General features: G+C 38.2%; 1 protein-coding gene across 14 annotated transcripts in view; it reads left to right on the forward strand.

Annotated features, from left to right (window-relative positions):
* Positions 1–1,534: 1,534 nt before the first annotated feature.
* LOC105035323 (protein ROS1A) overlaps positions 1,535–27,881 on the forward strand; it is a 78,502-nt gene continuing 52,155 nt past the window's right edge. Inside the window, exons 1-19 of one of the 14 annotated variants that reach the window (XM_073261529.1) lie at positions 1,539–1,717; positions 1,792–1,948; positions 2,489–2,998; positions 3,110–5,386; positions 6,359–6,449; positions 6,587–8,123; positions 8,953–9,032; positions 9,571–9,655; positions 9,737–9,828; positions 9,944–10,012; positions 10,201–10,237; positions 10,365–10,447; positions 10,967–11,404; positions 11,597–11,633; positions 11,727–11,784; positions 11,868–12,007; positions 15,274–15,339; positions 15,456–15,570; positions 15,647–15,685. In XM_073261529.1, the coding sequence (XP_073117630.1) occupies positions 2,497–2,998; positions 3,110–5,386; positions 6,359–6,449; positions 6,587–8,123; positions 8,953–9,032; positions 9,571–9,655; positions 9,737–9,828; positions 9,944–10,012; positions 10,201–10,237; positions 10,365–10,447; positions 10,967–11,404; positions 11,597–11,633; positions 11,727–11,784; positions 11,868–12,007; positions 15,274–15,339; positions 15,456–15,570; positions 15,647–15,685 (5,746 nt within the window). In that variant the 5' untranslated portion in view covers positions 1,539–1,717; positions 1,792–1,948; positions 2,489–2,496. Of the gene's footprint in view, positions 1,718–1,740; positions 1,949–2,396; positions 2,999–3,109; positions 5,387–6,358; positions 6,450–6,586; positions 8,124–8,952; positions 9,033–9,570; positions 9,656–9,736; positions 9,829–9,943; positions 10,013–10,200; positions 10,238–10,364; positions 10,448–10,966; positions 11,405–11,596; positions 11,634–11,726; positions 11,785–11,867; positions 12,008–15,273; positions 15,340–15,455; positions 15,571–15,646; positions 15,686–27,881 lie in introns of those variants that run through there. The other 13 variants (XM_029261919.2, XM_019847298.3, XM_029261921.2 and 10 more) reach the window with 13 other exon arrangements.

Genomic DNA, 27,881 nt, shown 5'->3' on the forward strand with positions numbered 1-27,881 from the left:
ACTTTCTCAACTGGAGACCAAAATTGACTTAGTAACCTTTGAGTTTAAAAAACTTCAAACTGGCCCATGAAGTTAGTAAAGTGATTCAATATAGTCACATGAGACTTTTAGAATTGGAATATCTTTGTATGGAGTGGTTTAGATGGAGAAAAGGGATGGAGATGAGGGATAAGGAAGGATTAGAGAGAAGAAATAAATGGTAGGAGTGTGTGGGGTTTATGACTAGGTTAGGTGAAGAGAAGTGATGAGAATAATGAGTTTTTCAAGAGGAGAATGTATTGGAAGAGGATGTGGTGGGAAAGGATGGGGTTTAGATGGGGCTCGAGACTAGATTAGAGAAGAAGGATCGATGGAGAGAAGGGATGAGACTGACGGTAAAATTTAGAGAGGAGGAAGACATTTTGGATGAGAAGGTGATGGAAGTGGATGGGGCTCGGATGGGACTAGATCAGATAGAGAGGGAGGAGAGGAGGGATGAGGATAGTGGTGGTTAGTGGGAAGAGAGAGTTTTTTTTCATAAATAAGCTACTCCTGTGAGGATAAAATTATCCTTTATGATAAATAAAATTCGAGATCATATTGAACCACTTAACTAATTTATCAAATAAAACTGATCTTAAGTTGAGGAGGTGTCCAAGTAAGTTTCTCAAAGCTAAATTATTTAAACTATATTAAACTAAAATTATTTATTATTTTTATTAAAATTCAAATAAAATATAATCTAAATAAAAATTTTTAATAAGAAAACCTCGGATAACTTAAGAGGAACTTTTTTTCATGCATATAATTATAAAATTTATTCACAGAAAACTAGATCACTCATAAAATTATTAAATTTTAATTTTTAATTATATTTTCTTCCTATATGTATATTTATATGAATGCTTTTATAGATAAGAAAAGGTTTCTTGCAAACAGAATTTTAAATTGATCTATTTTATTTATTTATTTTATTTTATATTTATTTTATGTATCATGGATAGTTGGATTATTTTTAATCGTTACACAATGTGTGGGGTATGATATATAAGATTATGCATCGTAGAGGATCCAAACACTTTAGTTTAAATTTTAAGCGGGAACTCTCAATGGATAAGTTTTTGTAAATGATCGTGAACGCAATATATTTAATTTAAATAACTCGTATTCGCCGATACAATGAACTTTCCCGCGGATAAAACGCGGAAAAAGTGAATCACGTCAGCACAGAACTCGCGGCAGCTTATCTACACTTTACGGCCCAGCTTAAATCACAAGCCTCGGAGGTTTGCATCCCGTGAAAAGCCTTTGGATCGTACGGCCAGGATTGCATCCCCAACAATGACACGTCCCAAACCTTAAGCCCGAAATACAGGGGAAAATGTGAGCGGCAGAACAGACGAGCGTTCTGCCAAAAATATAAAACAAATAAAGAAAGGAAAAAAAAAAAAAAAGGCAAGCAGCGTTGGGGACGGTTTGTTGCGCAGGTCGGTGACGGAAGCAACAAACGGCAGGTTCTGGCGGCACGTGCCAAGTGTCAGATTGAGCTCATCGGCTCACGCGGCACCTTCGACCAGTGTTAGGCACTGCACTCCCCTCCAAGCTCAAACCGTCACATACCTTCCCTTGAGTTTTCTGGGTTACGCCCTCCTGTTTAGAGCTATAATATCCATTTCAAAAGATTACGGTTGCGAGCGAGCCCCGTTGATACTGGTCGACCGAAAAGAAGATAGTATCTGTAGGCATTTACTTCGTATTGATTGTTATTATTTTTTTTTGTATTAAATTAAATATGCGTTTCGCTCTAAAAAGGGAAAATGGCTGGGTCTCAGCAGAAGCCTTCTTCTTCCTCTTCTTGGCCTCTTTGTCCCTCCCTTCCTAGCTCTGAGGAGAGTGAGATTTTTTTTCCCCTTCTTTTCTCGCCGTTGTTTCTTCTTCGCTGTACAGCGAGAGAGCGCTTCTTCAGGAGGTTAGATTGCTTTTTCCCCCGTTTTTTTTGTTTAGTTTATTTATCTTGTTCATGTGGAATGGCCGAGAGAGACTACGGCAGGAGGGATTATAAGTTTCAATTGGGTTTCTTTTTTGTTTTCTTTTCCCCTCTAAAAAAAAATCTGCTTCCATCTACGCTTCACTTGTGTAAAATCTTTACTACCATCCATTAATTCATTTGTCACAGCAGATAAACTTTTTCTGTCCAAACATTTGACCTTTTCTTGCTTGATGTGTTACGTGTGGATCATTGGATTTCTTCTGCAAAAAGATTTTCTTCCCAGCTAAGAGGAGTCGTTTTTAGATGCAGTGATCGAGTTTTCCTTCTGAAATTATCGAGGAAGATAAAGCTATTAATCCGTTTTTGTTCTCTTTTATTTTCTTTTTAAGATTTCTTTTCAAATTAGCCTGACTACGAAAGATTTCAGTTGTTGTAGCGGTAGAGGAAGATTCAGCTTCACAAAAGCATGCATAAAGATAAAGATTGGATTATTCTGCTGATTCTTTATTTTTGTGGAAGATTTTGGGATGGATACAAGTGGAGAAGCTCAGCTTAAGCAGCAGCAGGACTTGGAGAAGAAGGGCCCTTGGGTTCTGGCTACGGCAGTCCCCGAGAATAAGACTGCAATCTCAGACAATAACCAGGGGATTCCAGCAGGCAATTCAAACTCCCTTGAACCAAGCAGTGCCTCTGCTACAGGTGACCGAAGCTTGAGCTCCAGTTCAAGAGGTATAGTTGATCACATTCCAGAACTCAATAGCTCAAAAGGGGCTACTACATCTTCTACAACACCAGTTCACCTTTTCAATGCCAGTTTGCACACAACAACCATGGACCACCGAACAGCAGGATTTTTGCATATACCCTTCAGAAATATCATGGTATTTGGTAATGCAGATGTCAAGAACATGTCATCCTCCAGTCTTTTGGATTTTACTCAGATAGGCACCAACAAGAACCTATCCTGTTTGCCGAATCAGTTTCTGGTGAATGGGAAAGTCTTGATGATTTCAAGTGTTTCTAACAAGGGTCGTAGATCTCATCAGAGAGTTCTTTTTCTCCATGTTCTCTTGGTTTATCATTGAGGTAGGTTTTCATGAACTCGAATCAAGATAGGTTATTATTTACTTTATCTTGCAGATGGTCTTTGTGTTCCATTTCTTCCAAATCTTAATTCCTTGACGAAGGAAGCAGCTTGCACTAGCATGAAAGAGGAAGCATACCTTCCAGTAGCCCCTCTGACACCAGCCAAGGGTAAAGAAATACATGGTGCTATGCATAGTGAACTGGTTGATTTGGTTGATGTAGAGGAAAGCAACATGGAGACTAACATAATGCAATGTTCAGCAGAGGAGAACGCCAACAATGGTTCCTTAAAACTTTTAGCATCTGTAACCCCAGATAAGGTGAAGACTGTGGAAGATTGTATCCCTCCAGAGCTGATTAATCTGGTTGGTGAAGAGTTAACTGATGGGGTAAAAAATCAGGAGCTAGATGATCAATGCTCTAACTGTAATCGCTTAGTGCCAACAACTGTAATTGAAAGGGCCTCTTCACCAAAGGGAGTCAAACAGCATGTTCAAACATCATTGGCTGCTCAACAATTGGAATCTGGAAAGGATGAGCAAAGGAATTACCCAGGAATAAGTTTGAACAGCACTCCAAGGCAAAAGACACGACGGAAAAGGTACATGCCAAAGGTTATTCAAGAAGGCAAGCCAACCAAAACTCCGCAGCCAGCAACACCAAATCCTCTTACCCCCATGCCAGTCAGGAAAAATGGAAATCATAGTAAGAGCCGGGAGAAGAAAAGCCTAAATTCTTTGGACACATCCACAAATATTGCAAGAGAAACTGTTGGCAGATCAAATGCAGAAGGGACAAGTGCTGATCCACATGTCATAAATGGGACCAAACCAGTCAGGCAAAGGTTAAAGTTTGAATCTGAAGGTGGACCAGTAAATGAATGCCTAGAATCAACAATCAACAATGCACAATCTCGGGGTAGAGGGAGACCTAGACGTACTCCTGCTACCTCCAGAAGTAAATCAAAATTGCAGCTCAGCCAAGAAATAGAAGTGGTTGTGGAAAATTCATCAGCCGGATTAGTATTTGATCTCACTCGTTCACTAAACCAAATGCTGGAAGAGTATATAACGTTGCCAGAAATTCCAACCCCACCTGCTCAGTCTTTTAAAAGGGAATCATTGAAAGAAACTTCAAAGAATTTTGCTGGCAATAGAAATAGTATCAAAAAATCTATTTGTGGTCAACAGGCAAAAATGCAAACCTGTCAGAAGCGGGTAAATCCAATTGGAAAGGCAGATTTTATATTAGTCAAAGATGACAATAACAAGGCAGGAATGAAAAGGGACTACAGTCATATTGATAGTGCTCAAACTGGTTGTGCACTTTCAAAAGATGCCCACTTCATGCAGGGCAGTGAAGAGATAAATCAGGCTAGCAGATCTGATCAAACAAGCAGCCATGGTTCATACTCTCAAGAGCGGCAAAAAAGGATGAGGACAGAAAAGCAAGACTTACAATATCATCAATTTATGCAATGTTATTCCACAGAGTTTGCATCTGCAGATGCACAAAAGTTGCTGACGTCAGATAAGTTGCAATCTCCAGACTGCATGTTGACATTTAACCATATCAGAAGACCAACAAAGAAGAGATCAAAGATACCAGTCCGAGCATGCAAGTTAAGTTCTATTGCTTCCATCACAGGCTGCAATCACCTATTGCCAACTCCTGAAATGCCACCTGAAGCATGCAGCAGAACCTTTTTTGCAGCCAAATGTAAGAGGATGAAAAGAAAAAGGCATCCAAGAAATGGACAAGCTCTTCTCGTCAAGATCATGCCTTTAGATGTGGATCATGAGCATAAGCTTGGGCCATGCATTTATAGTTCTCTGGAGCGAAAATCTGTTGGATCAACTGCATCAGGAGGAGATTTTCCAGAAAAGGATTTGCATCATTGTCAAATCATTCCCCTACAAGACTACCCGATTAGAAACAGTGTCCAAGAACTGCCCTTCATCAACCCGGTGTCTCAAGCAATTATTCCATATGTAAATGATATGAATGATGTTATTTGGAAGATACAACAACTGGACCTACAGGAGGGGCAGGTGCACAGTGCAACTGAACCACAAAATGCTCTTGTTCCTTTTGGTGGCAATATGATGGTTCCATATGATGGGCCCTTTGATATAATCAAGAAACAGCGCCCACGGGCTAAGGTTGAACTGGATGGAGAGACAAATAGGGTATGGAAGATTTTGATGGGGAAGACATGCAGTGATGAAGCTGAAGGATTGGATGTGGATAAAGAGAAATGGTGGGAAGAAGAAAGGCGAGTATTTCGTGGTCGTGCAGATTCATTCATTGCACGCATGCGTCTGGTCCAAGGTTCTGTTCACAATATCTCTAAATATTTGTTTTCCAAAATAACCAATTTCTACCCCTTGTTCATCTTCGAGCATGTTGTCTAGAGAAAGGAAAGACATGTCCTCATCTGTTATATTGGTCAATTACATTCCTATAAAACTGAATCTCCCCTAACCAACCAAAAATCCAGGTATGAAGGATATGTAAATATAGCTTATAAGCTAGTGCTATGTCAGCAATCTTTGCTGCTGGCATACCATAGGGCATTCCTTTATTGTACTTTGGGTACCTTGCACTGAAGAAGATAATTCATAATTAGAATAAGGAAAAGCAGGACATATGAAGTATCTTCCTGAATAATGAGAATTTATTTTAACTGAAACCCAATGGTTAACTGTAGTTTGACTTTAAGCAAAGACTTCTTTCCTTTTTCTAATGCTAAATCATGATTTACAAGTGTTGATGTGCTTATATGACTCAAGCCAAATCATGTAGTCAGCCAAATTGCAGATCTTAGCATCTGGAAAATGAACTACAACAAAGGTGGTACCGTCGAAATGTTCTCTGACTTGTTAAACTATAAACACAAATTATGACTGTTACATGAAAATGTAGTAAGAACTCTTTTGTATTTTGGGTTTTTTTTTCTTAACAAATTGTCATTATAGAAAACAAGAGTTAATAGAAGAGATGAAACATGTTAGAAAAAAGAAATCTTGCCAGCAACTTGGCTATGAGACAGAAGCTTCTCAATGAGAGAAACTGTTATGAATTCATGAGTTTAACTTGATGTTTAGGTAATGAATCCAAAAGTTTTATGAATTCAACGACAGAAAGTGTTATGTATATACAACTCACACACACCAACATGTGTATAACAGACATTAGCTGGCAATTTGCAAGAACATTATCTTCTCATGTAATTCCCTATCACTTCTGTATGAAATTTAGAAAAAAATGTCTGCATATACTAAAATTACTTTTCCCTTTTAGGGGATAGGCGCTTCTCTCTGTGGAAAGGATCAGTTGTTGATTCTGTGATAGGCGTATTTCTTACTCAGAATGTTTCAGACCATCTTTCCAGGTAATCTTAAGCTAGTCAGGCAGTTATTCAATTTTGCAGAAGTAAATTTCAGAATGATACCAGGCTTTTCTCAATTAGCAGCTTTTCTTTTCAATATTGTTCTTTAGATTCCCAACTTATGTAATTGTCTTTCGCAGCTCTGCCTTCATGGCCCTTGCTGCAAGATTTTCTCTCCAGTCGAGGTGTAACGGTGCAGATCTTAATGCAGAAAAGATGAGCAAATCAACAGAAAAGCAAGATGGAAGCAGCGTTCCCTCTGATGCTACCAACTGGCAAGAAAAAGGGTTCAGTCCAGATGCATATCACCAGGGTCCTCTGGAGATCCATGATGCTGATTATGTGAAGGAAAATGAGACAGCTAACAGTAATGAATCCATGGGAACAAATAGCAGAGGTAACATTGTTGATGATTCAAAAGGCATAGGTGTGCACATCCATGGAAGTGAGCCAAAGAAAGGTTTTGAAACACCACACTACAGAATAGACACCTTGATTTCAGGAACAGGAAGCACAGAATCAGAAGATAGACAGTTCTTTGAGGATGTAGTTTCATCTCAGAACTTTGTTGCTTCATCTGGAAACTCTTTAGACTACCTAATTCAGACAGTGGATCCAGTAGGATCAAACTCAGGGTCAAACTCTGAAGCCAACATAATCACTGGAAGTATGTCCAGTGGCTTGGACAGCTCTGTTTCTTTTGAGGAGAATGTGAACATTGCAGGAAATACCCAAAACCAGGAAATGGACAACCGTGGCAACGACAGAGTTCTGTTAGAAAAAAATTGTGGTGGATATGATAAAGAGTCATGTGAAGAGGGTGAAAATGGTACAAAGATTACTCATGGATTAAATAATCTTGAAGGTGCTTGTAGATCAATAAGATATGCACCTAACTTCCATCTCGAATGTTCAGAGCATAATATAAGAGGTGTGCCATCTGTCCCTGCTGCACGTCGTTCTGACAATTCCTTGAACTTCATGTTGGTGGGCATGGAGAATATCAATGTAGTAAGAGAAGAAAGCATTTCAAACTTGCCATTTACTGCCTCTGGGACCATGAAGACTAATAAAATAAAAAAGATAGACAGACACTCTAGCCTTTCATCAGAAAATGCAACTAATTCTGCAGGTGAGCGGTCAGCATTGCTCTCTAAAATAACAGAAGCACTCGATTCATGTGCATGCATAAATGGAAATTCTTTGCAATCACCAACTTGCTCAAGGGTGAATCATATTAGAACTAACTTCCAGCAGGAAGAAAGAAAGGCCAATTTCCCAATGCAAAACACTCAACATGCAGTCGCTGAAATACCACACATCCAGGAGCATCAAACATGTTTGAACTCATGTAATATTGAAAAGAAAACTTTAGAGGTTGCTGAGACAGTTGACTTTAATTCAAAAGATGAAGTTTGTAGTCCCCAAAAAGTCTCAAAAGAAGGAGCCAAAAGCACATCAAGAGCAAAGAAGGCAAAGGTTGATACTGAAAAGGTGGAGACTTTTGACTGGGATAGCTTGCGAAGACAGGCATATTGCAACGGTTATCAGAAAGAGAGAAGCAGTGAGAGAATGGACTCACTGGACTGGGAAGCAGTTAGGTGCGCAGATGTAAATGAAATTTCTGAAGCCATTCGAGAACGAGGAATGAACAATGTTCTGGCTGGGCGAATTAAGGTACAATTGTAAATGATAATTATCAGATGCCTTTATAGGGATATATGGACAGTAAGTCACATGCTATATAAGAAACAAATAACAATAACAATTGCAATAAAAAAAACTGAGCATATATATATATGGTGAGGCAAAATCACCAGCTTCATTTATCAACAACCCAAATCAGCTTTCCTTATTTTTCTGTGTCCGTATGTCATGCACACATTTGTTAGAAAGTGGCATGTATTCACACATTTGTAGGTATAATTTTACCATCACAAACCCCATGCCACATATTGAATTGGCCAGGCCACTCAGGACTGAAGTAGTTATTGTTGCTAGTGAATTTGTTTGATATTTTATCATCAGCTCTTGAAAAAGATTTCCTAAGAACCATCATTTAAGCCTTCTTACTCTCCAAATGTTGACAGTCAGCAAGAAGGTCAAAACAGCAATTTTCAAACTCACCATGACCCCCCCCTCCAAACCATGGGACAAAATATATAGAAGAATCTGAACTTTCAAGCTGTTGTAAGGAAGAAAATTTCCTAGCTTAACAACATAACAAAACCATCTCTTGTAAATGATATTAGCACATAATTTTATTGCAATAATTTATCTTGTACACCTCGATCAAAAATTTAGAATTAATCATAATTGAAAAAGGCTGCACAGCATAAGAAAATGCTTCTCATGGTAACAAATTGTTGATTATTATTCATTTAATGCAATTAATGGAAATAAGTAAGCTAAATTGTTTCAGCTGTTTCTTTATATATCAAGTAGCTTATGCACGTCATAAGAAACTAGTACTGTTTCTAATCACCATCGATTGATGATACCTCAGGATTTCCTTAACCGTTTGGTTAAAGAGCATGGAAGCATTGACCTTGAATGGCTAAGGGACATTCCACCAGACAAAGCAAAGTAAGATCAGCTATATTCTGTGTTTACTTTTCTTGCTTTTACATATGAACATGTTGCTTGGTTTTCCACTGGAACAGACACAATATTCACCAACTATTTTTCCTGCCAGTGCATTTTCTTTAGTAGATCTATTTAATTTCGAAATTTCCAAGAGGAAGGATTTGAATAATTAAGTATAACTGAGGAACCATTTTATGCCAGGAACACAAGGCAAATAAAATAATTAGTAAAGGCCCAAAAGAGTTGTGATCAGGCTCTCTTAATATGACTATTGCAGCTATTGTGATATAACACTCTCTTAGGGAGGAATTTGGATTTTTATCAGAGAAGAGAGGTGGTCAAGGTTAGCTAGCTTGACATCATGTGACTTGAGGAAGCTCTCTCTGATAGAGGATGTAACATTAAAGAAAGGTTGATGAAGCAGCGTTCATATTGTGAAAAAAATGACTAGATAGAGGCTTGCTAATCTGGTTTCAGAGGCTGCAGAATCAAAAGTATTCATAACTTGAAACTAACTTAAATACTGTGATGCTTACAGGGATTATCTCCTTAGCATACAAGGATTAGGACTCAAAAGTGTTGAGTGTGTTCGCCTTTTGACACTTCACCATCTAGCTTTCCCAGTAAGCCATTTATTTAAGAAATCTTTCCCTTGCAAACCATTTAGAACTTGAGGTTAACATGGAAATCTATTTGCTGATCAGGTTGACACAAATGTTGGTCGCATATGTGTAAGGCTAGGATGGGTACCACTTCAACCCCTTCCCGAGTCCCTTCAGTTGCATCTCCTAGAACTGTGAGTATGTTTACATTTGCAATTACCAGTTCTTTCTAAATAATGATGTTCAACATGTAAAACAGAACTCATGACAAATCATTCTAATGCTTTGTTTCCTATTGCTTTATCCAAGGTATCCTATCATGGCAACAATTCAGAAGTTCCTTTGGCCGCGGCTGTGTAAACTTGATCAAGAAACACTGTAAAATCTGGAAATCTAATCAATTAATTCATATATCTTCAAGATGTTTACCTTTACCGGACACTGATGCAGATAGCATCCTTCTTTTACTTTTATGATAGTGATGGTCATTTATATTTTGTTTTACCTATTCAACATTAAATGTCTTGCTAAAATGTTGAACTTACACCATATACTTGATTGTGCAGGTATGAGCTACACTATCAAATGATTACATTTGGAAAGGTATGCCATTGACTTGATCTGGTAATCAGATTCATATTTACATGCATATACAAATTATTTCAACAGAACATGAATATACAAATAAATAGTTGAAATAAGCAACTTGAGAAAAGTGCAAATCATGCAGGTATTCTGTACAAAAAGCAAGCCAAATTGCAATGCATGCCCAATGAGAGGAGAATGCAAGCACTTTGCAAGTGCTTTTGCAAGGTCTGTGGCCTAAATTCTAGCAGTTCCATACTGCCATAATATCATCAATGTTGAAATCTTGCATGCATGATCATGAAGATGAACACATCTGATTGCATGTGTATAATCAAGAGTAAGTTATTGCAGATATTGATAAAGCTTTCATAGACAAATGCAAGATAATTATCAAGTTAAATGAGAATATTTTAAGTGGCAAATATTTTTCATGAAGTCATAGTACTTCCAGGTATCTTTCCAAGTTTTAGAAAAATTCGAGATGAGAAATTGCAACCCATTCTAGAGATATTGCAGAAATAATTAAGTCAATGATTAATTATACTTTCAGATTGTTTGCAACTTTGTAAATGATGCCAGAATTTTGAGATTATGTTGGTTACCAAAGGAACCTTTTGCTGAACTTTGGAATATGATTGTCATGGATAGATCACATAGCAATTGAAATCAATATATGTTATCATGCTTAAACTGTTGAAAGGTGCAAGTTAAAATAAAATACTAATGTAACTATCCCTGATGCAGTGCAAGATTTACCCTCCCTGGACCAGAGGAAAAAAGCATAGCGAGCTCGACAATTCCCCCTCCCTCTGCATATGACCATATTCAGAATTCTAATCCAGCACTCCTAGCTCAACCTGAGGAAAGCAAATTCTCACAAGGAATTACTGGTAACAATTGTGAGCCTATCATCGAAGAGCCGGCAAGTCCAGAACCAGCACGTATGGAAAATTTTGAAAGGGATATTGAAGAAGCATTTTATGAAGATCCTGATGAAATTCCTACAATAAAGCTCAACTTGGATGAGTTCACACAGAATTTACAGAATTATATACAAGAAAACATTATAGATCTCCAAGAAGATGATATGGCTAAGGCTATAGTGGCCATCACTAAAGAGGCTGCTTCAATCCCTATGCCTAAGCTAAAGAATGTGAGCCGTCTCCGAACAGAGCATCAAGTGTATGTATCTATAACTTCCTTACTAGCGCAAAAGCTTAAAGGGTGTAACATAATATGTATGTGTGTGAGAGAGAGAGAGAGAGAGCATCATTTTATCCCTAAGAAGGCAATGAAATGTTTGATTAAGGAAGCAATAGTATAGTCCTAGATGCAGCATAATGTGAGATAATTGTGTTTTTTCCCTGGTTGCAGATATGACATTCCAGATTCACACCCACTTTTGGAAGGGGTAAGTAATTTCAATGTGATCACCAGTTTTGTCTTTCCTTTACATGGCAGACAACTCCATTTCTAATTATTCCATATGCTGAATGAATTACAGCTGGATCGAAGACAATCTGATGATCCATGTCCCTACCTCCTCACTATATGGACTCCAGGTAAGAAAGTAGCTTAATGTATTGACAGTATTATGCTTGTATACTGCACATGACTAACTGTTATTGCCAATGCTGAATAATAGGTGAAACTGCCAAATCAACAGAGCCACCAGAAACATGTTGCAACTCTCAAGACACCGGTGAACTGTGTGACAATAAGACATGCTTTGCTTGCAGTTGTAGACGAGAAGAACAGGCACAAATAGTCAGAGGCACAATTTTGGTAAAGCTTACCATTTACAATTTAGACAGGATATGCAAAAAGTTTGTAAGGAATGGCAACTGGTGAAAAGGCTAAAAGGAAAGCAAAAATGTAGACAGAAACAGTAGGCTACTAGAAAGAGCTGATAATCTAGGAAGGGACGATGTGATGCTTAACCAAAGACAGTCCATGGTCAAATATTTAGGTACCAGACACCTACCTCTCCAATGAAATTGGCTAAATGAAAACTACTATATGGCATGTAGATGATATAGGCATAAATAGCAGCTCCCACAAATACGGAGAAGGGAAAGAGCAAAAATTGACAAAGGAATATTTAGTACAAAGCAAACAGTTGTGGAGAAGGCGGATTCAAGCAGGGTGCATTCTGGCAGCACTTATCATGCTTCTGCAGATACCCTTTAGGGAAATTCTTTGGTGCAAAGCAGACCTCTGCTACAGTGGATTTATTAATGTTAATACTGTGGGAAATCATAACCCCTCCTTTGACAGGGTAGTTATGGTTCCCTGGTAGGATTTCATAATCATCTGGGGTCTTAGAAGTTTATAAGATTCTAGTAGTTCTAGGACACTTTCGTGAGTTCTAGTATTTTATTGTTATTTTGTGCATTTTGGGAATCAAACGTTGATGGAACAGATTGTCTTTTCTAGATGGTATACTAGGGCTTGTATCCTAAGGCGAGGGTTGAAATTAGAGAGCTAGGATTCTCTAATAGCATAGGATTTTTAACAAAAGTCATGGTGTAAGTGGGTGTTCATAGATGAATAAACAAGGATGGGGAAAGTTCTGGAAAACTGGAAGTATACACGGATGACCGGATGAGACATTTCAAAAAGAATTTTTGATATGGTTAAGCCCAACTGGTAGAGAATGCCTGAACTAAATTTAATATATGGATTAGCTCTCCATGATCTGCTTCTTCAAAGAGTGAGGAACTAGTAGATTTTCTTTATAATTGCAAGGGTATATTGATCATTTCAATGTAGGTGGAATTGGCATGGATTTATTGGAGAAAGGGAAAAAAAATTGTCCAATGACATTTTGATCATGTTATATGAGTAGGGTTGGAACCAGTCCTTTGTTCAAAGATAAGGATTTTATAGAATTTTGCTTGTTTCGGGATTTATTGGTCCCTTTCATTTGGAGAAAAAGTTCACTTTGACTTCAATGATTGACTGGTGATTTGAGGCACAACATTAAGGTTTTTGTTTGAGATGGAGTCATGTGAATATGTGGCTGAATTATTTACAGGTAACGAAATTGTTAAGAGAAATAAGAATTTGGTGGCTACTGCTTGACTCCATGTTGCTATTTTTCACTCTTTCATTACATGGAAGCAAAAGTAGTCCCAAAGGTTCAGTAGTCCCCTTGAAAGCTGGAGGAGCAAGCTTTTTAAATTTTGAAATGTTGTTCCGTTGTATTGGCTACTCTTCATGTTGTGGTGGTGGATGCTGATGTTGTTATGCATCTCGTTGTATCTGCTACTGTTCAAGCATTTGCTGTTGTATTTGTTATTGCGTTTGTACCATCCCAATTAGGGTCTGCATTAACTAAGCCATATCCAGTTTCTGACATACTCTCGAAGTACTCCCAATAGGATCTACGACTCTGTCCTCCTGAGGGGTGCTACTAGTCAGATGGGGAGTGCTACCGTCTTGTGGTTGTGATGTCTCTCTTGCGATCCCTTGCGTAGTTCTTGTCATTTTACGGGGAGGCATAATAACTTTTGTAGTAGTAAAACCTTATTAGATTCATTTATCTACTTGTTAGGATGGGTTTACTATGATATTCATACTTTAACGTCCCAATATTTCCGATGTCTACCCACCTACACTCATACTATGTCTAATTCTATGTGTCATAATTCTATGCATTTGTACCATCTTTCCATGTGTGTTATGGAGTAAATTATAATTAGCAAGATTAGAGAAAGGGAGTTTATGCAGTGTGAAGTAATTAGTGTAAGATTTAAGCTGATGGGATTGCAAGGGTGGATGGGTGTTTCATGGCATGCTTGTCTCCATGAATAGAAATATCTGAGAGTTAATTTGACTTTTTATTCTCAAAAAATAAAGTCAATGTAGGGATTACATGTGAGAGGGAGATAATAGATGAATATAGGTCAATATAGCCTAGATGCTAGCTCTACTTGTAGAAAAGTTATACAATGCTAGGCATCAGGTGTATAAATGCTATGAAGGAATTCTGTATGTGAAACCTTAAGCAGCTGGAATCTTCCATTAGGTGGTGCATCCAGTTTGGACTCTTGTCAGAAACTTGTACCTGCATTCACGTTGTAAATGTTTCTTTAATCATTTTTTGTAATGAGTCACTTCCTCGTTCCTGCATCTGCTTCTGGTAAGTAAGAGTGAAAACAATGTATGGATAAATTTCTACCAAAACCTAGAGGCCTAATGACTTCCTTCTAAGAAATGCAATTTTTACATATCCCTACAGACATGGGTTTGGATTGGAATAAGGGAAGGTTCATAAGGGCTTTTGATGTTGGCATGTATCGTGACAATGAAGGTTGTTGAGAATAGGCAGGCATGGTTTAATATGTGCAAGGGTAGGTTAAGGAGAAATAACAGTGGGTGTGCTTGCCCTTTGGATTTGATGCCAATTCTGCACCCATATACTATTTGCAAGCAGAGCAGGACATTCTGGATCCAAATAACAGTAAGAGGTTTAAGCAGGGAGCATTTAATTTTGTTAAGAAATAGCAGGTTGAGAGACAATAATTTATTTTGGGCCATTACAAGGAGAGAGATAGGAGTTGGCTAATCAGCCGCTAATGTGCAGACAGGGTGACATAAAATATAGCAGGTTAGAAGAATAGCGACATGCTTTTGGGGACCTTGATAGGAATAGACAGGTGAGAGTAGGCCAACTGGAGTGTGGAGCTGCATATAAGAGTGGCAGAGTGCTAGGGTAGGACGGGCTACAGTTTTATTTATGGACCACATGGGTGCACATCGAACGAGCATTGGAGTTTGAGCTTAGAAGCAGTGTCCAGTGCTAAGACATAATGTAACATCTAGATCAGATATTGGGTGAAATTCAAGTGATGACTGTCATGAGATTTTTAATTAGGATGAGCTCTTTTCAGGATACCATCAGAAGCATAGGTTTGGAACTTAAAAGATATGATGAGCATCAACTAGGAAAAAGACACACTTGACTATTACAAATGAGTTAATACTGATTTCTTCAAGAAGCATGATTTTCACTTGTTTATTACTGATATAAGCCTCGTCATGAACAGATACCCTGTCGAACAGCAATGAGAGGAAGCTTTCCACTCAACGGCACTTATTTTCAAGTTAATGAGGTAATTGCAGTTTTCGCTTCTTATTATAATTTGCTTTTACCATATGACATTGCAATTGAGGGTAAAGCAACAGAGTTTTTCCATTTTAAGCCCATGACAAATTTAAAAATGTGCAGGTATTTGCGGATCACCAAACTAGTTATTCCCCTATTCATGTTCCCAGGAAATGGATATGGAACCTGCCAAGGCGGACTGTGTACTTTGGAACATCTGTGCCATCAATATTTAAAGGTAGTGAATTTGCACACGTTTATTAAAAAAATTGTGATAGACAAAATGCGGACATAAATCTATTTACCTTTTTCAGGTCTAACAACAGAAGAGACACAACAATGCTTCTGGAGAGGTATGAAATGACAATGACAATTTTCCTGAATAACTTTCTCTAATAAAGCTTTTAGTTGGTAATCCAAAGTGAACCTGGGTTCTTAAGAAGGAAAATTACAAAGACACAAAGTTGGCACTAAGATGATAGTGAAGTTTAAGCCTACAAATATTGAATGACAACTTTTTCTTTCTTTGACTGCCGCAACTATAGAAATAAGTGTCAACCCTGCAGTCTGTATTACCTTACGTAGGACTCAAACTCTATAAACTAAGAGCTTGACAAAAAAAACGGGGGGGAATGCGCTGCTAGATATGCAGAACTACGTACATGATTTTTCGTTGCTTCTGCTGGTAATGCTGCTTTTCTGCTTATTATGAGATATTATGAGGATTCTGGGTCCCTGTGATTGAACAAATAAGCTGCTATGTAATGTGACTCAAGGATGCATTATATCTTTGAGTTCTAAAGAATCAAAATTACAAAAGACCAATTTTGGGGAGACTTGACCATATGTTTTCATGAGCTACTCATAGGCACTATAATTGCGCCTGGAGCTGTGATTTTAGGTCTTATAAGTATTCACATTGAATAGAGTTTTGTAAGGGACAAATAGGGATTTAGTTTGTCAAAAAGCTGGAGTTACTTCTCAAAGAAGTGCAAAGTAACTTTATACTATTAAAGCCATTACTGATGCAGAACATCTAAAGCGACAGAGGTCCATATCAATCAGCAAAGGGGCTTTTATTGTCTTCCTGGTCTGGCAATCAATGGGAAATGGAAATGATGGCATTAAAATGGACAGATAAATTTTGCAGAATCAGTCCCACAAAACCATTTTTAAGGACTTGTAAAGGGTGTATGCAAAAAAGGATTTGCAGGCCAATACCCATGAAAGTTTGCCCCATTTTTATGGATAATGGGCTTTGATTGTCTTCAATGGTCTGGCAAGCAATGGGAAATAGAAATTATTGCTGCCAGAGAGTCGATCTGGCTTAGATCGATGCATTGAAGGAGAGAGAGAGAGAATCGCAAGATGGCTGATCGAGACCTTCGGATTGGATGTTGGCTCCATATCCACGGTCGGTCTCTCAAATCGGATCCTGCAACACTACCAAAGGTAGAAAAGTGCTCGCATTAGCGGATTTTTCGATGGTGAATCATTCGATGCCTAAGTCAGTCTTCCGTGGAAGCAAATAAAAGAGGTCTGAGCTTTAAGAGTTTTGCAATAAAGTCGATTATAAAGTGGAATAAGTTGTCATGAGAGAGTGGTAGCTTAAAGGATACCGTGTGGAAAGTGGATTTCAAAGATAGAGTCAGAATTGCTCAAAGTTTTACAGAGGAGATAGATTCCAATTCATATGGCATCTCCTTAGGGAGAAGGCAGGTGGAGTAAGTGTTTACTTTTTTTTATCTGGAGGGTTCTGGGGAGTTAGGTTCTATAGATGAAGGGTGGTATTTGTCGTCTTCGAGAATGCACGCCATTTGTCAGGAAGCAGAGCTCGTGGGGACATGCTTCGACTATTAAGGATAATGGCTTCGTACGTTTCGGAGTTTATTGAGATTATGAATTTTATTGAATGGAGGAGAAAGTGGGATAGCAAAATGGTCGAGCGCTTGTTGTTTAGCAGATAGAAGATTCTGGAGCTTCTCTAGCATGGTTGTAAAAGATCAAATGGTAAAGGCTAGGTGGTCACTTCGTCACCTCCTGTCAAAGACATGCATCAAGCTACTGTTGGATTACCAGTGCCACGGTGGACAAGTCATCTTTGGATGCATCAATTGCCCCCTACTTTCAAGGTTGAGATATTTTTTGGCTTGGACGAAGGAAGTAGGTGTTCCTATGTTAATTGTGGCATTGGCGGTCAGGGCTGATGTCGAAGCTTTGGGTGGACTTTTTGGCATCAATGCTGGCAGGAGTCTTCAGAATGTGACTACATCGAGATATGCCTCAAATAACACATTGGATGAAGGAGTCCTGATGTCATATGCCGCCATGATCATCCCTCGAGAGGTCACAACTTAGACGACTGGACGCATGCATTTATGGAAGATGTGCATTCACCTCCTTTTCTTGAGAAGGCATCATGACATGCGGCTTTCTGGTTCAATGATTAGACATTTTGGTGGTGTAGATGCGGATGACGTTTCGGTGTGCAACAGGATGCCGACACACAAATCAATCAGACCGTCCATCCGAATCACCATCATTATCAGGCCATGTTATAACTGATACTGGAGAGACGAGCATCGCCTGCCTTGCTTCTCATTTGCAGAGCTGGAGAGATGTGTCGTGGTGGTTGCTATTGTTGTCTCCTTATCTAAGATTTTTGATGGGTTGGCCTTCTTCTTCGTCCTTAGTCCTTTTGGTTCTTTTTCTTGGTCTTATATTCATTTCCATGGCTGTCTCTAGAAAAATCAATAGAATAAGGATCCATTGATTTAGAGTCACCTGCCCAGACTTTCAAAGTCTTCACCATGGAGGCGCTTGGGGCTCATCAAACTTTGAACATGGTTAAATCTGTTCTGGAGGATGATGGTCTCGAGCGAATCTAAAAAGAGTACAAAATCCTAGAGACTATAATACTCAACGTGCCCAACCTCTTTGGTAAGATTACTTTATCTTAAGGAAATATCGTAGCCTTGAACGAGGAGGCCCTAAGGGCTGGCCTTAGGCTTTTGATTCCTGAGGTTTTTGCCAAGCTATCAGGGTGGTATTTGTTAGATGTGTGATCTAGAAAGTCAATTGTTGGCTGGCACTGTTGGAATTGTGTCCTAAAATCAATCGTGTGACGATTAAGTTCATCATTGTATATGAATTATTGATTATTGAATAATAGTTGTTCTGATATTTTTCATCACAAAGTGACATCTTCCTTGAACTCTTATATTGTGATGAAGTCCCTAGAACTATGCTAGTGTACGATAAAGAGAGGATTTATCATATAGTTCTTAAACAAGTTCGCGATCAAATGATACGTCATTACGGGACGATGACGTTTATTGAGTGCAGATCGTCGTGTGCCAATGGGTTGGTTGTCTTCTTAACTAAGGAGTGTGGTGACATTGGTATGGCATACAGGTGAGATGTAAGGGTACATCGTCACTGAACAAGTGACTCACCTGCTGAGCGTTCTGCTGTCAAGAGTTGCTTGCGAAACATATGGATATAAATGTCCTTCAGATTTGAGATCACTATAGTGACTTGCAAGTAACTCATTGTGCTTTGGTGCTGAACTACCTGGATTTTTAATGCAGTGACGGAAGGCTACTGGGTACAGTAAAATACTTGCGAAGTCTGTGTGTGGATCAAGATGGGATTGACCCCTCCGGATTATTGGAGTTGATGTATTGTTGTATTTCAATTTAGTAAAGCCTTGGCCAGAGTAATCCATGAGATGGATTTGAAAGGTTGAAATACAATATGGATGAAGCAATCTCGGTTGACAGTTAATCTGAGACCATCCTAAAGCATCCAGGGTCAAAAGGATGAATTATGCGGTAACCATGAGTATGGATTTTGGAATATTCCTTTGCAATAATTCGATCTATCTGGACGTCGAAAATCATTGCTAGATGGTATCTCGATTAGTGCAGAAATTGGTTCCTGTGCTACCGGCTTAGTGTTTAAACCTATGGAGTCACGCACACAAATCAGATAAAGTAGGAAGGAATTGACCTATGTTTATATGTCCAATCTAGAAGTACTTGACTTGATTGAACATATAAGCTGACTTGATGGAACATATAAGCTAACTTGATTGAGAATTGAGTTATGGGTCAAACGGAATTGAAGAGTTGACTATGTCTAGCTAGCACTACATATAAGGTTCAGGTTCAATTCCGGAGATGAATAATTTTTATTTATGATCTATGGAACATATGAAAGATTGGATTTAAGTACTAATTAATTTCAGATTAGATTTGAATTAATTAGACTTAAATAGGTCCAAAATCCAAGTTAGACTTGATACAAAAGTCATAAAGAGTTTAGAATTGACAGTCTTTCGAAATTATTTCGAACCGACTTTGAATCGGACTCGAATTGAACCTGTTTTGGATGAGATACGAGTATTCCTACTTGCACTAAGAATACCCACTCATGAAGCACGACCAAAAATTGATTTGGTGCTTATTTGGGGCGTCCAAGTGAGTGTGGGAGTGGGTGCAAAGTGGATGTCATAAGTGATGTCAATTATATCTCATGTAGGAGTCTTCTTTCATGAGTATTGGATCAATTCAAATCAGATTTGAATAAAAAATCCTCTTATTGGGTCATGAGAATCATCTATAAATAGAGAGGATCTCTATTTATGAATGAAAGAAGAAAATAAATAGCAAATAAATCAAATTGAGAGAAGAGAAAAAGAGAGAGACAGACATGTGAAGAGAGAGATCCTTCATCTTCTACATCTCTCCCTTTGTTGCCGTCTCCTCTCATTAGACGTGGATCCTTCTTGGGCATCCTACCTACTGGTGTGAGGTGTCACATCATCACATCTCATCTCTCGATTGATTATGTATGCGAAGTCAATTGGATTGGAATTCATCTTGCTTTCCTGCAATGTCTGACGTGCATGCAAAGTAGAGGATCTGTATATCCAGACCTCCGTGAAAGTTTATATCAGATAATTTAGGATTTGATCCTTGGTTCCGCTGCAATTCAGGTAAAGATTTGATCCTTAAACAAGTAGAATATTAGAAAAAATTTTTAGATGCAACCTGGGCATTTTGGAGGAAAACTGTTTCCTTCCCTTCAACTGGTATCAGAGCAGGCCTGAAATATATGCATGCAAAACGGAATTTTTTGTGATTATTTACACATGATATAATTAAGATTTTTTGTGTTAAATCTGTTTATATAAAATTTCTGATCTGATTTTGATTGGATTAGAGGTGCCTAATTAATGGTTGATTGAGGTTGTTATAAATCTGTTATAACAGAATTTTGCTGTTGTTGAATTTTTGATGAAAAACAACGTGAATTAAAAATCTGTTTTAAATCTATTTTAACAAAATTTTAATTTTGTTATTTTTCTTATGAAGTGAAGATTATTTCAGATTTAAATTGGATCTGTTTCGATAGATATTTAAATCTGAATCCTATCATAATTCAGCACTGCGTGAAAATAGATTTTATCAGAAATTAATTTTTTATGCATTCATATTTGCATCTAATTATTTTTTTATTTAATATCAAATCTAAAATTGATATTTTATAATCAGTATAAGATAAGTTTTAGATTTGATATGATGTATATGATACATCAAATCTAATTGGATTAAATGAAGAACATAATTGATGAAATCAAGGATATGTTCATGATATAAAATAATTTTGTCAATAATTGCATGTTGATGTAATTATATATGAAATTAGATTTCAAATCTTAGTAGTCTAATACTTGGGTTGATGAGATCACCAGATCGTCCGGTCATAAGAGATTGAAGTTATTAATCTCTCTTTTGCCTATTCGATGGGTTCTCTTATGATCACCAGACTGTCTGGTCATAAGAGATTGAAGGGATTAATCTCTCTTTTGCTTATTCGATGGGTTCTCTTATGACGTGTAGGGGTGTTGTTGTGATCTAGTTTCATGAAGAAGAAAAGTAAACAGACTTTTATGTATTATTTTGATCATAAATATATTTAGATTAGATCTAAAGTGATTTATGATTGAAGGGATTAATCTCTCTTTTGCTTATTCGATGGGTTCTCTTATGACGTGTAGGGGTGTTGTTGTGATCTAATTTCATGAAGAAGAAAAGTAAACAGACTTTTATGTATTATTTTGATCATAAATATATTTAGATTAGATCTAAAGTGATTTATGATTCATTATAATAGGATAAAATTCAGATATAAAATTATTTTAAATTTGAATTACATGTTATATATAATGTAATTGGTATTGATTTAAAAGTTGTCATGATACATGAGATATATGAATGAAGTTTAGATCATATCTATGTATGTTCAATTGTTAAATATATTATGAAAATTTATTTTCATGTGTTGAAACATATTGTATGCTTCACTTGAAACCTTTGTAGAATAGTTCTACAAACTGAAATACACGTTTCACACACTTAATTTTGAATTAAGTTTGAATGATTTAGAATTGAGAATTGAAGATCATTAAGACACCACATAATATGATGAGCAAAGGGTTAGCATGAATCAGGTCCTTTTAATGGGTTAGACCTAGGGTTAGGAACACATATGGACCGAGTAGAGAAATTAGTTAAATCTAATCAAGTGTTGAATTAGATTAGATCAGTATTTTTCTAAATCAATCTCAATAGTTGAAGTTTGATCAAGTCCATGTATTTGACTCTAATAAATAGATCATGATCATAGCTCCGTGGTTGAGCCCGAATCTTCTAGTGTACCAAATCGAAACTAATTAACCAGTTGGTGTCTCAGGTAAGTTTGGCAAATTCGATCAAGTGGTTTTTAATTGGGAGCTATTTACCTAGATACGTCTACGGTGAGTTAAGGGCAGATCTCTCCCGCTGATCTCACTTATCTGGCCAACATGGTAGATTATGTTTTTATTAGGTCACTAGTCGATTGGTGCAGACCCATGCCATTAAGGTAAATCAGTGTGACTGATTTAGGTCTCTTTAGACCAGCTTGTGTTTAATCCTTTACATGACTTGGTGAAGTCAGTGGAAGGATTTGCAGCTTGCAGGTCGATTTCTTCTCTTATTCTTAGATCAATGAAATCAAATCCTCTAAATTATTAGGTCCATAAAGTGATAAAGTTATAAGATAACTTGATCATTGCCTCCCATTAAGGTGTGATAATGAGTCCAATATTCCAAATAGGCATTAGAGACGCCACACGTCTGGTGTCTATTACGTATTGAAATTGTCATTCATCATATGACCGTCATGATGTACCTTCAGATCAATGCTCAGGTTGGCTGAACCACACTCGGGCCTGGACATCCGTTTGTTGGATGCACTTGATGTGTCATGTTAATGGTTGGACCTAACCAGGATTTTCAGTGGAGGCACCACACGCCTGCTGAAGGGTTGTCTGGGGCAAAACCCAATGCTAGAAGTTGTTTGAAGAAACAATTGGTTATGAACCTACCCATGGATGCACTAAGGTTAGCCGAGCCACACTCGGATCGAATACAGTCCGTGTAGATTCTAGTACCCGCTAAGAAATTAATGTAATTCCTCGAGTTGGAAGTAGAGGCTACCAATTTGCAAAAAATAATGGGAGGACCTTTAGACTAAAATCCATATCTTCAGGATTAAAAAAATAAAATAAAATAATTCATATACCAATAGGCTAATGTTTTCTCCTTTCAGTTATGGTCAACACACTATCCCTCCGTTCGCTGTTGGACAGCGACAAGCTCATCGGACCCAACTTCAATAGTTGGTATCGAAAGTTGAAGATCGTGTTGGAGCATGAGAGGATTTTGTATGTCCTTACGGATCAGACACCTGAAAAACCTGCAGCCAATGCTCCTCGTGCTGTGAGAGACATTTACATGAAGTGGCTCAATAATCGCATGACTGTGCGTTGCGTGATGTGGACAGCTATGAACGATGAATTTAGTCGTAAGTTCGAGGATGTGCAGCCTGAAGAGATGATTCAAATGTTGAATGAGTCTTTCGGCACTTTTGAGGATGCAGAGAGACAAAATCTCTTGTGCAGTGTTCAATGCCCGTATGCGAGAGGGAGCTTCAGTCACCGATCATGTATTATACATGATTGAGCAGATTGAATGCCTTAGCAAACTTGGCTTTCCGTTGCATGAACAGTTAGGCAAGGATGCTATCCTCAATTCGTTACCGAAATCCTACCTATCCTTTCTCGGTCATTATAGAATGACGAAGCCTGCAATAAACTACCATGGTTTGTTAGGGTTATTGCAGACTTTTGAGAAGGATTACTAGCTCCAAAAGGAGCCAGTGAATTTAGTGGGAGGTTCATCTGCAGGACGTTGATTCTCTAGGAGAGGAAAGAAGAAAAAATTACAAAAATCTTGTGCCGCCGATCCCAAGCAGAGCAAACCGTCAAAAGTTGACAAGAGCCAGACAGAGTACTTTTTCTATAAGAAACTGGGTCATTGAAAAAGGAATTATCCTGCTTATATAGCCACCCTTGACCCAAACAGGCCTAAGAACAAGAGAAAGAGGCAAGTGGTTGCTTCACAAGATATTTATATGATAATGCTTTGTAATTTCTCTGTTTGTAATACTACTATCTGGGTATTGGATACCGGAAGTCCTATTAATAAATGCAATTCGTTGCAGGGACTGCAAGTAAGTAGAAAATTTCGAGAGGGCGAGCGGTTCCTTAACATTGGAGATGGAAGCCTTATTCCAGTTCTGGCCTTGGGAACTTTGTAGCTTGTCTTCGAGTCCAGTAGTCTCATGTTAGATGATTGTCATTATTGTCCCTCCTTTATGATGAATGTCATCTTTGAAGGCCTTTTAGCCAAACTTGATTACAAGTTTATAATAAAGGATGATTTTTGTGATATCATTATGAATGATACTACAATTATGCGTCGACAATTAAAACATGGCATATACATAATATCACGATCTGTTAGTGTAATGTACACACCTAGTAAACGCCCCAAAATAGATAATGTCAGCGAATCCTACCTTTGGCATTGTAGGCTTAGTCATGTGAACGAGAATAGGATTGACAGGTTGATCAAGGAATGTGTCCTTGAGATAGATAATTGTAAATCATTGCCTACCTGTGAATCTTGTCTACTTGATAAGATGACTAAATCACCTTTTAAAGGAAAAGGTGAAAGAGCCAGTGATGTCCTAGGTCTAATACATACTGATGTATGTAGGCCTATGAACATAAGTGCCAGAGGAGGATACTACTACTTCATTACATTTACAGACGACATATCGAGGTATGGGTATGTCTATCTTATGAAGCATAAATCAGAATCATTTGAAATGTTCAAACGATTCCGTGCTGAAATAGAGAAACAAACTGAAAAAAGTATTAAGATCCTTCGATCAGACTGAAGAGGGGAATACCTCACCAGTGAGTTTCTGACATATCTGAAAGAGAATGGGATTCTCTCACAATGGATCCCTCTTGGAACACCACAACATAATGGTGTGTCCGAGAGGAGAAATCGAACCTTGTTAGACATGATCCGATCCATGATGGACTTTTTTCAGTCTGCCAATATCCTTTTAGAAATATGCTTTAGAGACTGCTTGCTATATTTTGAATAAGGTGCCCAGCAAGTCTGTCGATAAAACTCCATATAAGATATGGACTGGATGTAAGCCGGTGCTCTCACATCTTAGGGTCTGGGGGTGTCCAGCTTATGTCAAGTATTTAAAGACAGATAAGCTTAGATCGAAGTCCGATAGATGCTTGTTCGTAGGGTACTCAAAGGAAACTAAAGGATACTACTTCTACCTCGCTGTAGAACAAAAGGTGTTTGTTAGCAGTCGGACAGTCTTTTTAAAAAAGAAGTTCCTTGGTGAAGGAGCTAATGTCTGTAAAATTGAACTTGATGAAGTTCATGAGGTGGAAGGACCGACGCATACAGAATTAGGTTTGATTGGTGAATCGAATCTGAAGCCAGTAGAGGCACCATTAAGGAGATCCGGTAGAGTACTGCGTCAGCCAGACAGATACTACGGTTTTCTGATCCGGGACGGTGATCCTATTGAACTTGATGAGAACGATGAGGATCCGATCACCTATATAGAGGCCATGCAAAGGCCCGACTCCCAAAAATAGCTTGAGGCCATGAAGTCCGAGATGGAGTCCATGGAGATCAATAGTATCTGGACACTAGTTGATCTGTCCGAAGGGATAAAACTCATAGGGCGTAAATGAATTTTCAAGAGAAAAAGAGGAGCGGACGGGAAGGTAGAGACCTATAAGCCCGTCTAGTTGCTAAGTGTTATCGTCAGCATTATGATATTGACTATGACGAGACGTTCTCTTCTGTGGCAATGCTCAAGTCCATCCGGATTGTGCTTGTTGTCGCTGCACACTTAGATTATGAGATCTGACAGATGGATGTCAAAATCGTTTTTCTTAATGGAGAGCTGGAAGAAGAGGTGTATATGATACAACCTGAAGTGTTCACATCCACAAATGAGTCGAAAGTGTGCAAGCTGAAAAGATCAATTTATGGACTTAAGCATGCATCGAGGAGTTGGAACATGCGTTTTGATAAAGTAATCAAAACGTATGGCTTCGTTAGAAATGGAGAAGAGCCTTGCGTCTACAAATGGGCTTCCGATTCTGTGGTCATTTTTTTTGGGCTGTATGTGGATGACATACTGTTACTAGGAAATAACATCCCGGCTTTGTAGAGTGTGAAGCTATGATTATCATCACAGTTCTCCATAAAAGATTTGAGAGAAGCATCCTACGTCCTAGGGATGAAGATCTATAGGGATAGATCTAGCATGTTGTTTGGATTGTCCCAATCTACGTACATTGACACCTTGTTGAAGCGGTTCAACATAGATAATTTCAAGAAAGACTATCTTTCGATAGATCATGAAATTACTCTTTTCAAGAAGGATTGTCCGACAACTCCTGAGGAGAGAGCGCATGAGTAAAATACCATATGCTTCGGCAATGGGATCTATCATGTACGCTATGATATGTACGAGGTCGGATGTGGCCTATTCACTAGGGGTAGTGAGTAGGTACCAGTCAGATCCGGATGAGAAGAATTGAAAGATTGCAAAAGCAATTCTTAAGTATTTGAGAAATACTAAAGATCAATGGCTTATCTATGGAGACTCTGATATGAAACTTATGGGATATACTGATTTTAGTTTTCAGTCAGATTGTGATGACAGCAGAAGCGTGTCGGGCTACGTATTTACCTTGAATGGAAGAGCTGTTTGCTGGAAAAATTTCAAGCAACATACTGTGGCCGATTCTGTATGTGAAGCGGAATATATTGCTGCATCAGATACTGCAAAGGAAGCAGTATGGTTGCGAAAGTTCATTATCGAGTTGGGAGTTGTACCTTCCATTGATGGTCCTGTCCTGCTATATTGTGACAGTTCCAGTGCCAAAACTCAGGTGAAAGAACTTAAGTCGCACCATTGCACTAAACATATTCTGCGCCGCTATCATCTAGTGCGAGAGATTGTGAACCGAGGTGACGTTGAGCTTCAGAAGATCGACAGAAAGGAAAACCTAGCTGACCCCTTCACTAAAGCTCTCGGGATCAAAGAGTTTGATGACTTTAAATGGAAGATGGGTATAAGATACTATCCCGATTGACTTTAGTCCAAGTGGGAGTTATTGGGAATTGTATCCTAAAATCAATCATGTGACGATTGAGTTCATCCTTGTATATGAATTATTGATTATTGAATAATAGTTATTCCGATATTTTTCATCACAAAGTGATATCTTGAACTTTTGTACTGTGATGAAGTTCTTAGAACTATGCTAGTGTACGATAAAGAGAGGATTTATCGTATAGTTCTTAAACAAGTTTGCGACCAAATGATACGTCATTACGGGACGATGACGTTTATCGAGTGAAGGTCGTTGTATGCCATATGGGTTGGTTGTCCTCTTAACCAAGGAGTGTAGTGACACTGGTATGGCATACATGTGAGATGTAAGGGTATATCATCACTGAATAAGTGACTCACTTGTTGAGCATTCTGCTGTCAAGAGTTGCTCGCGAAACACATGGATATAAATGTCCTTCAAACTTGAGATCACTATAGTGACTTGCAAGCAACTCACTGTGCTTTGGTGCCGAACTACCTGAATTTTTAATGCAGTGACGAAAAGTTACTGGGTACAATCAAGTACTTGCGAAGTCTGTGTGTGGATCAAGATGGGATTGACCCCGTCAAATTATTGGGGTTGATGTATCGCTGTATTTCAATTTAGTAAAGCCTTGGCTAGGATAATCCATGAGATGAATTTGAAAGGTTGAAATACAATGTGGATGAAGCAATCTCGGTTGACAGTTAATCTGAGACCATCTTAGAGCATCCAGAATCAAAAGGATGAATTATGCGGTAACCATGAGTATGGGTTCTGAAATATTCCTTTGCGATAATTCGACCTATCTGGACGTTAGGAACCATTGCTAGATGGTATCTCGATTTGTACAGGAATTGGTTCCTGTGCTACCGGCTTAATGTTTGACTTATGGAGTTACGCACATAAGTCAGACAAAGTAGGAAGGAATTGACCTATGTTTATAT

Source organism: Elaeis guineensis, chromosome 8 (assembly GCF_000442705.2).
Source record: "Elaeis guineensis isolate ETL-2024a chromosome 8, EG11, whole genome shotgun sequence".
NCBI classification, from domain to species: Eukaryota; Viridiplantae; Streptophyta; class Magnoliopsida; order Arecales; family Arecaceae; genus Elaeis; species Elaeis guineensis.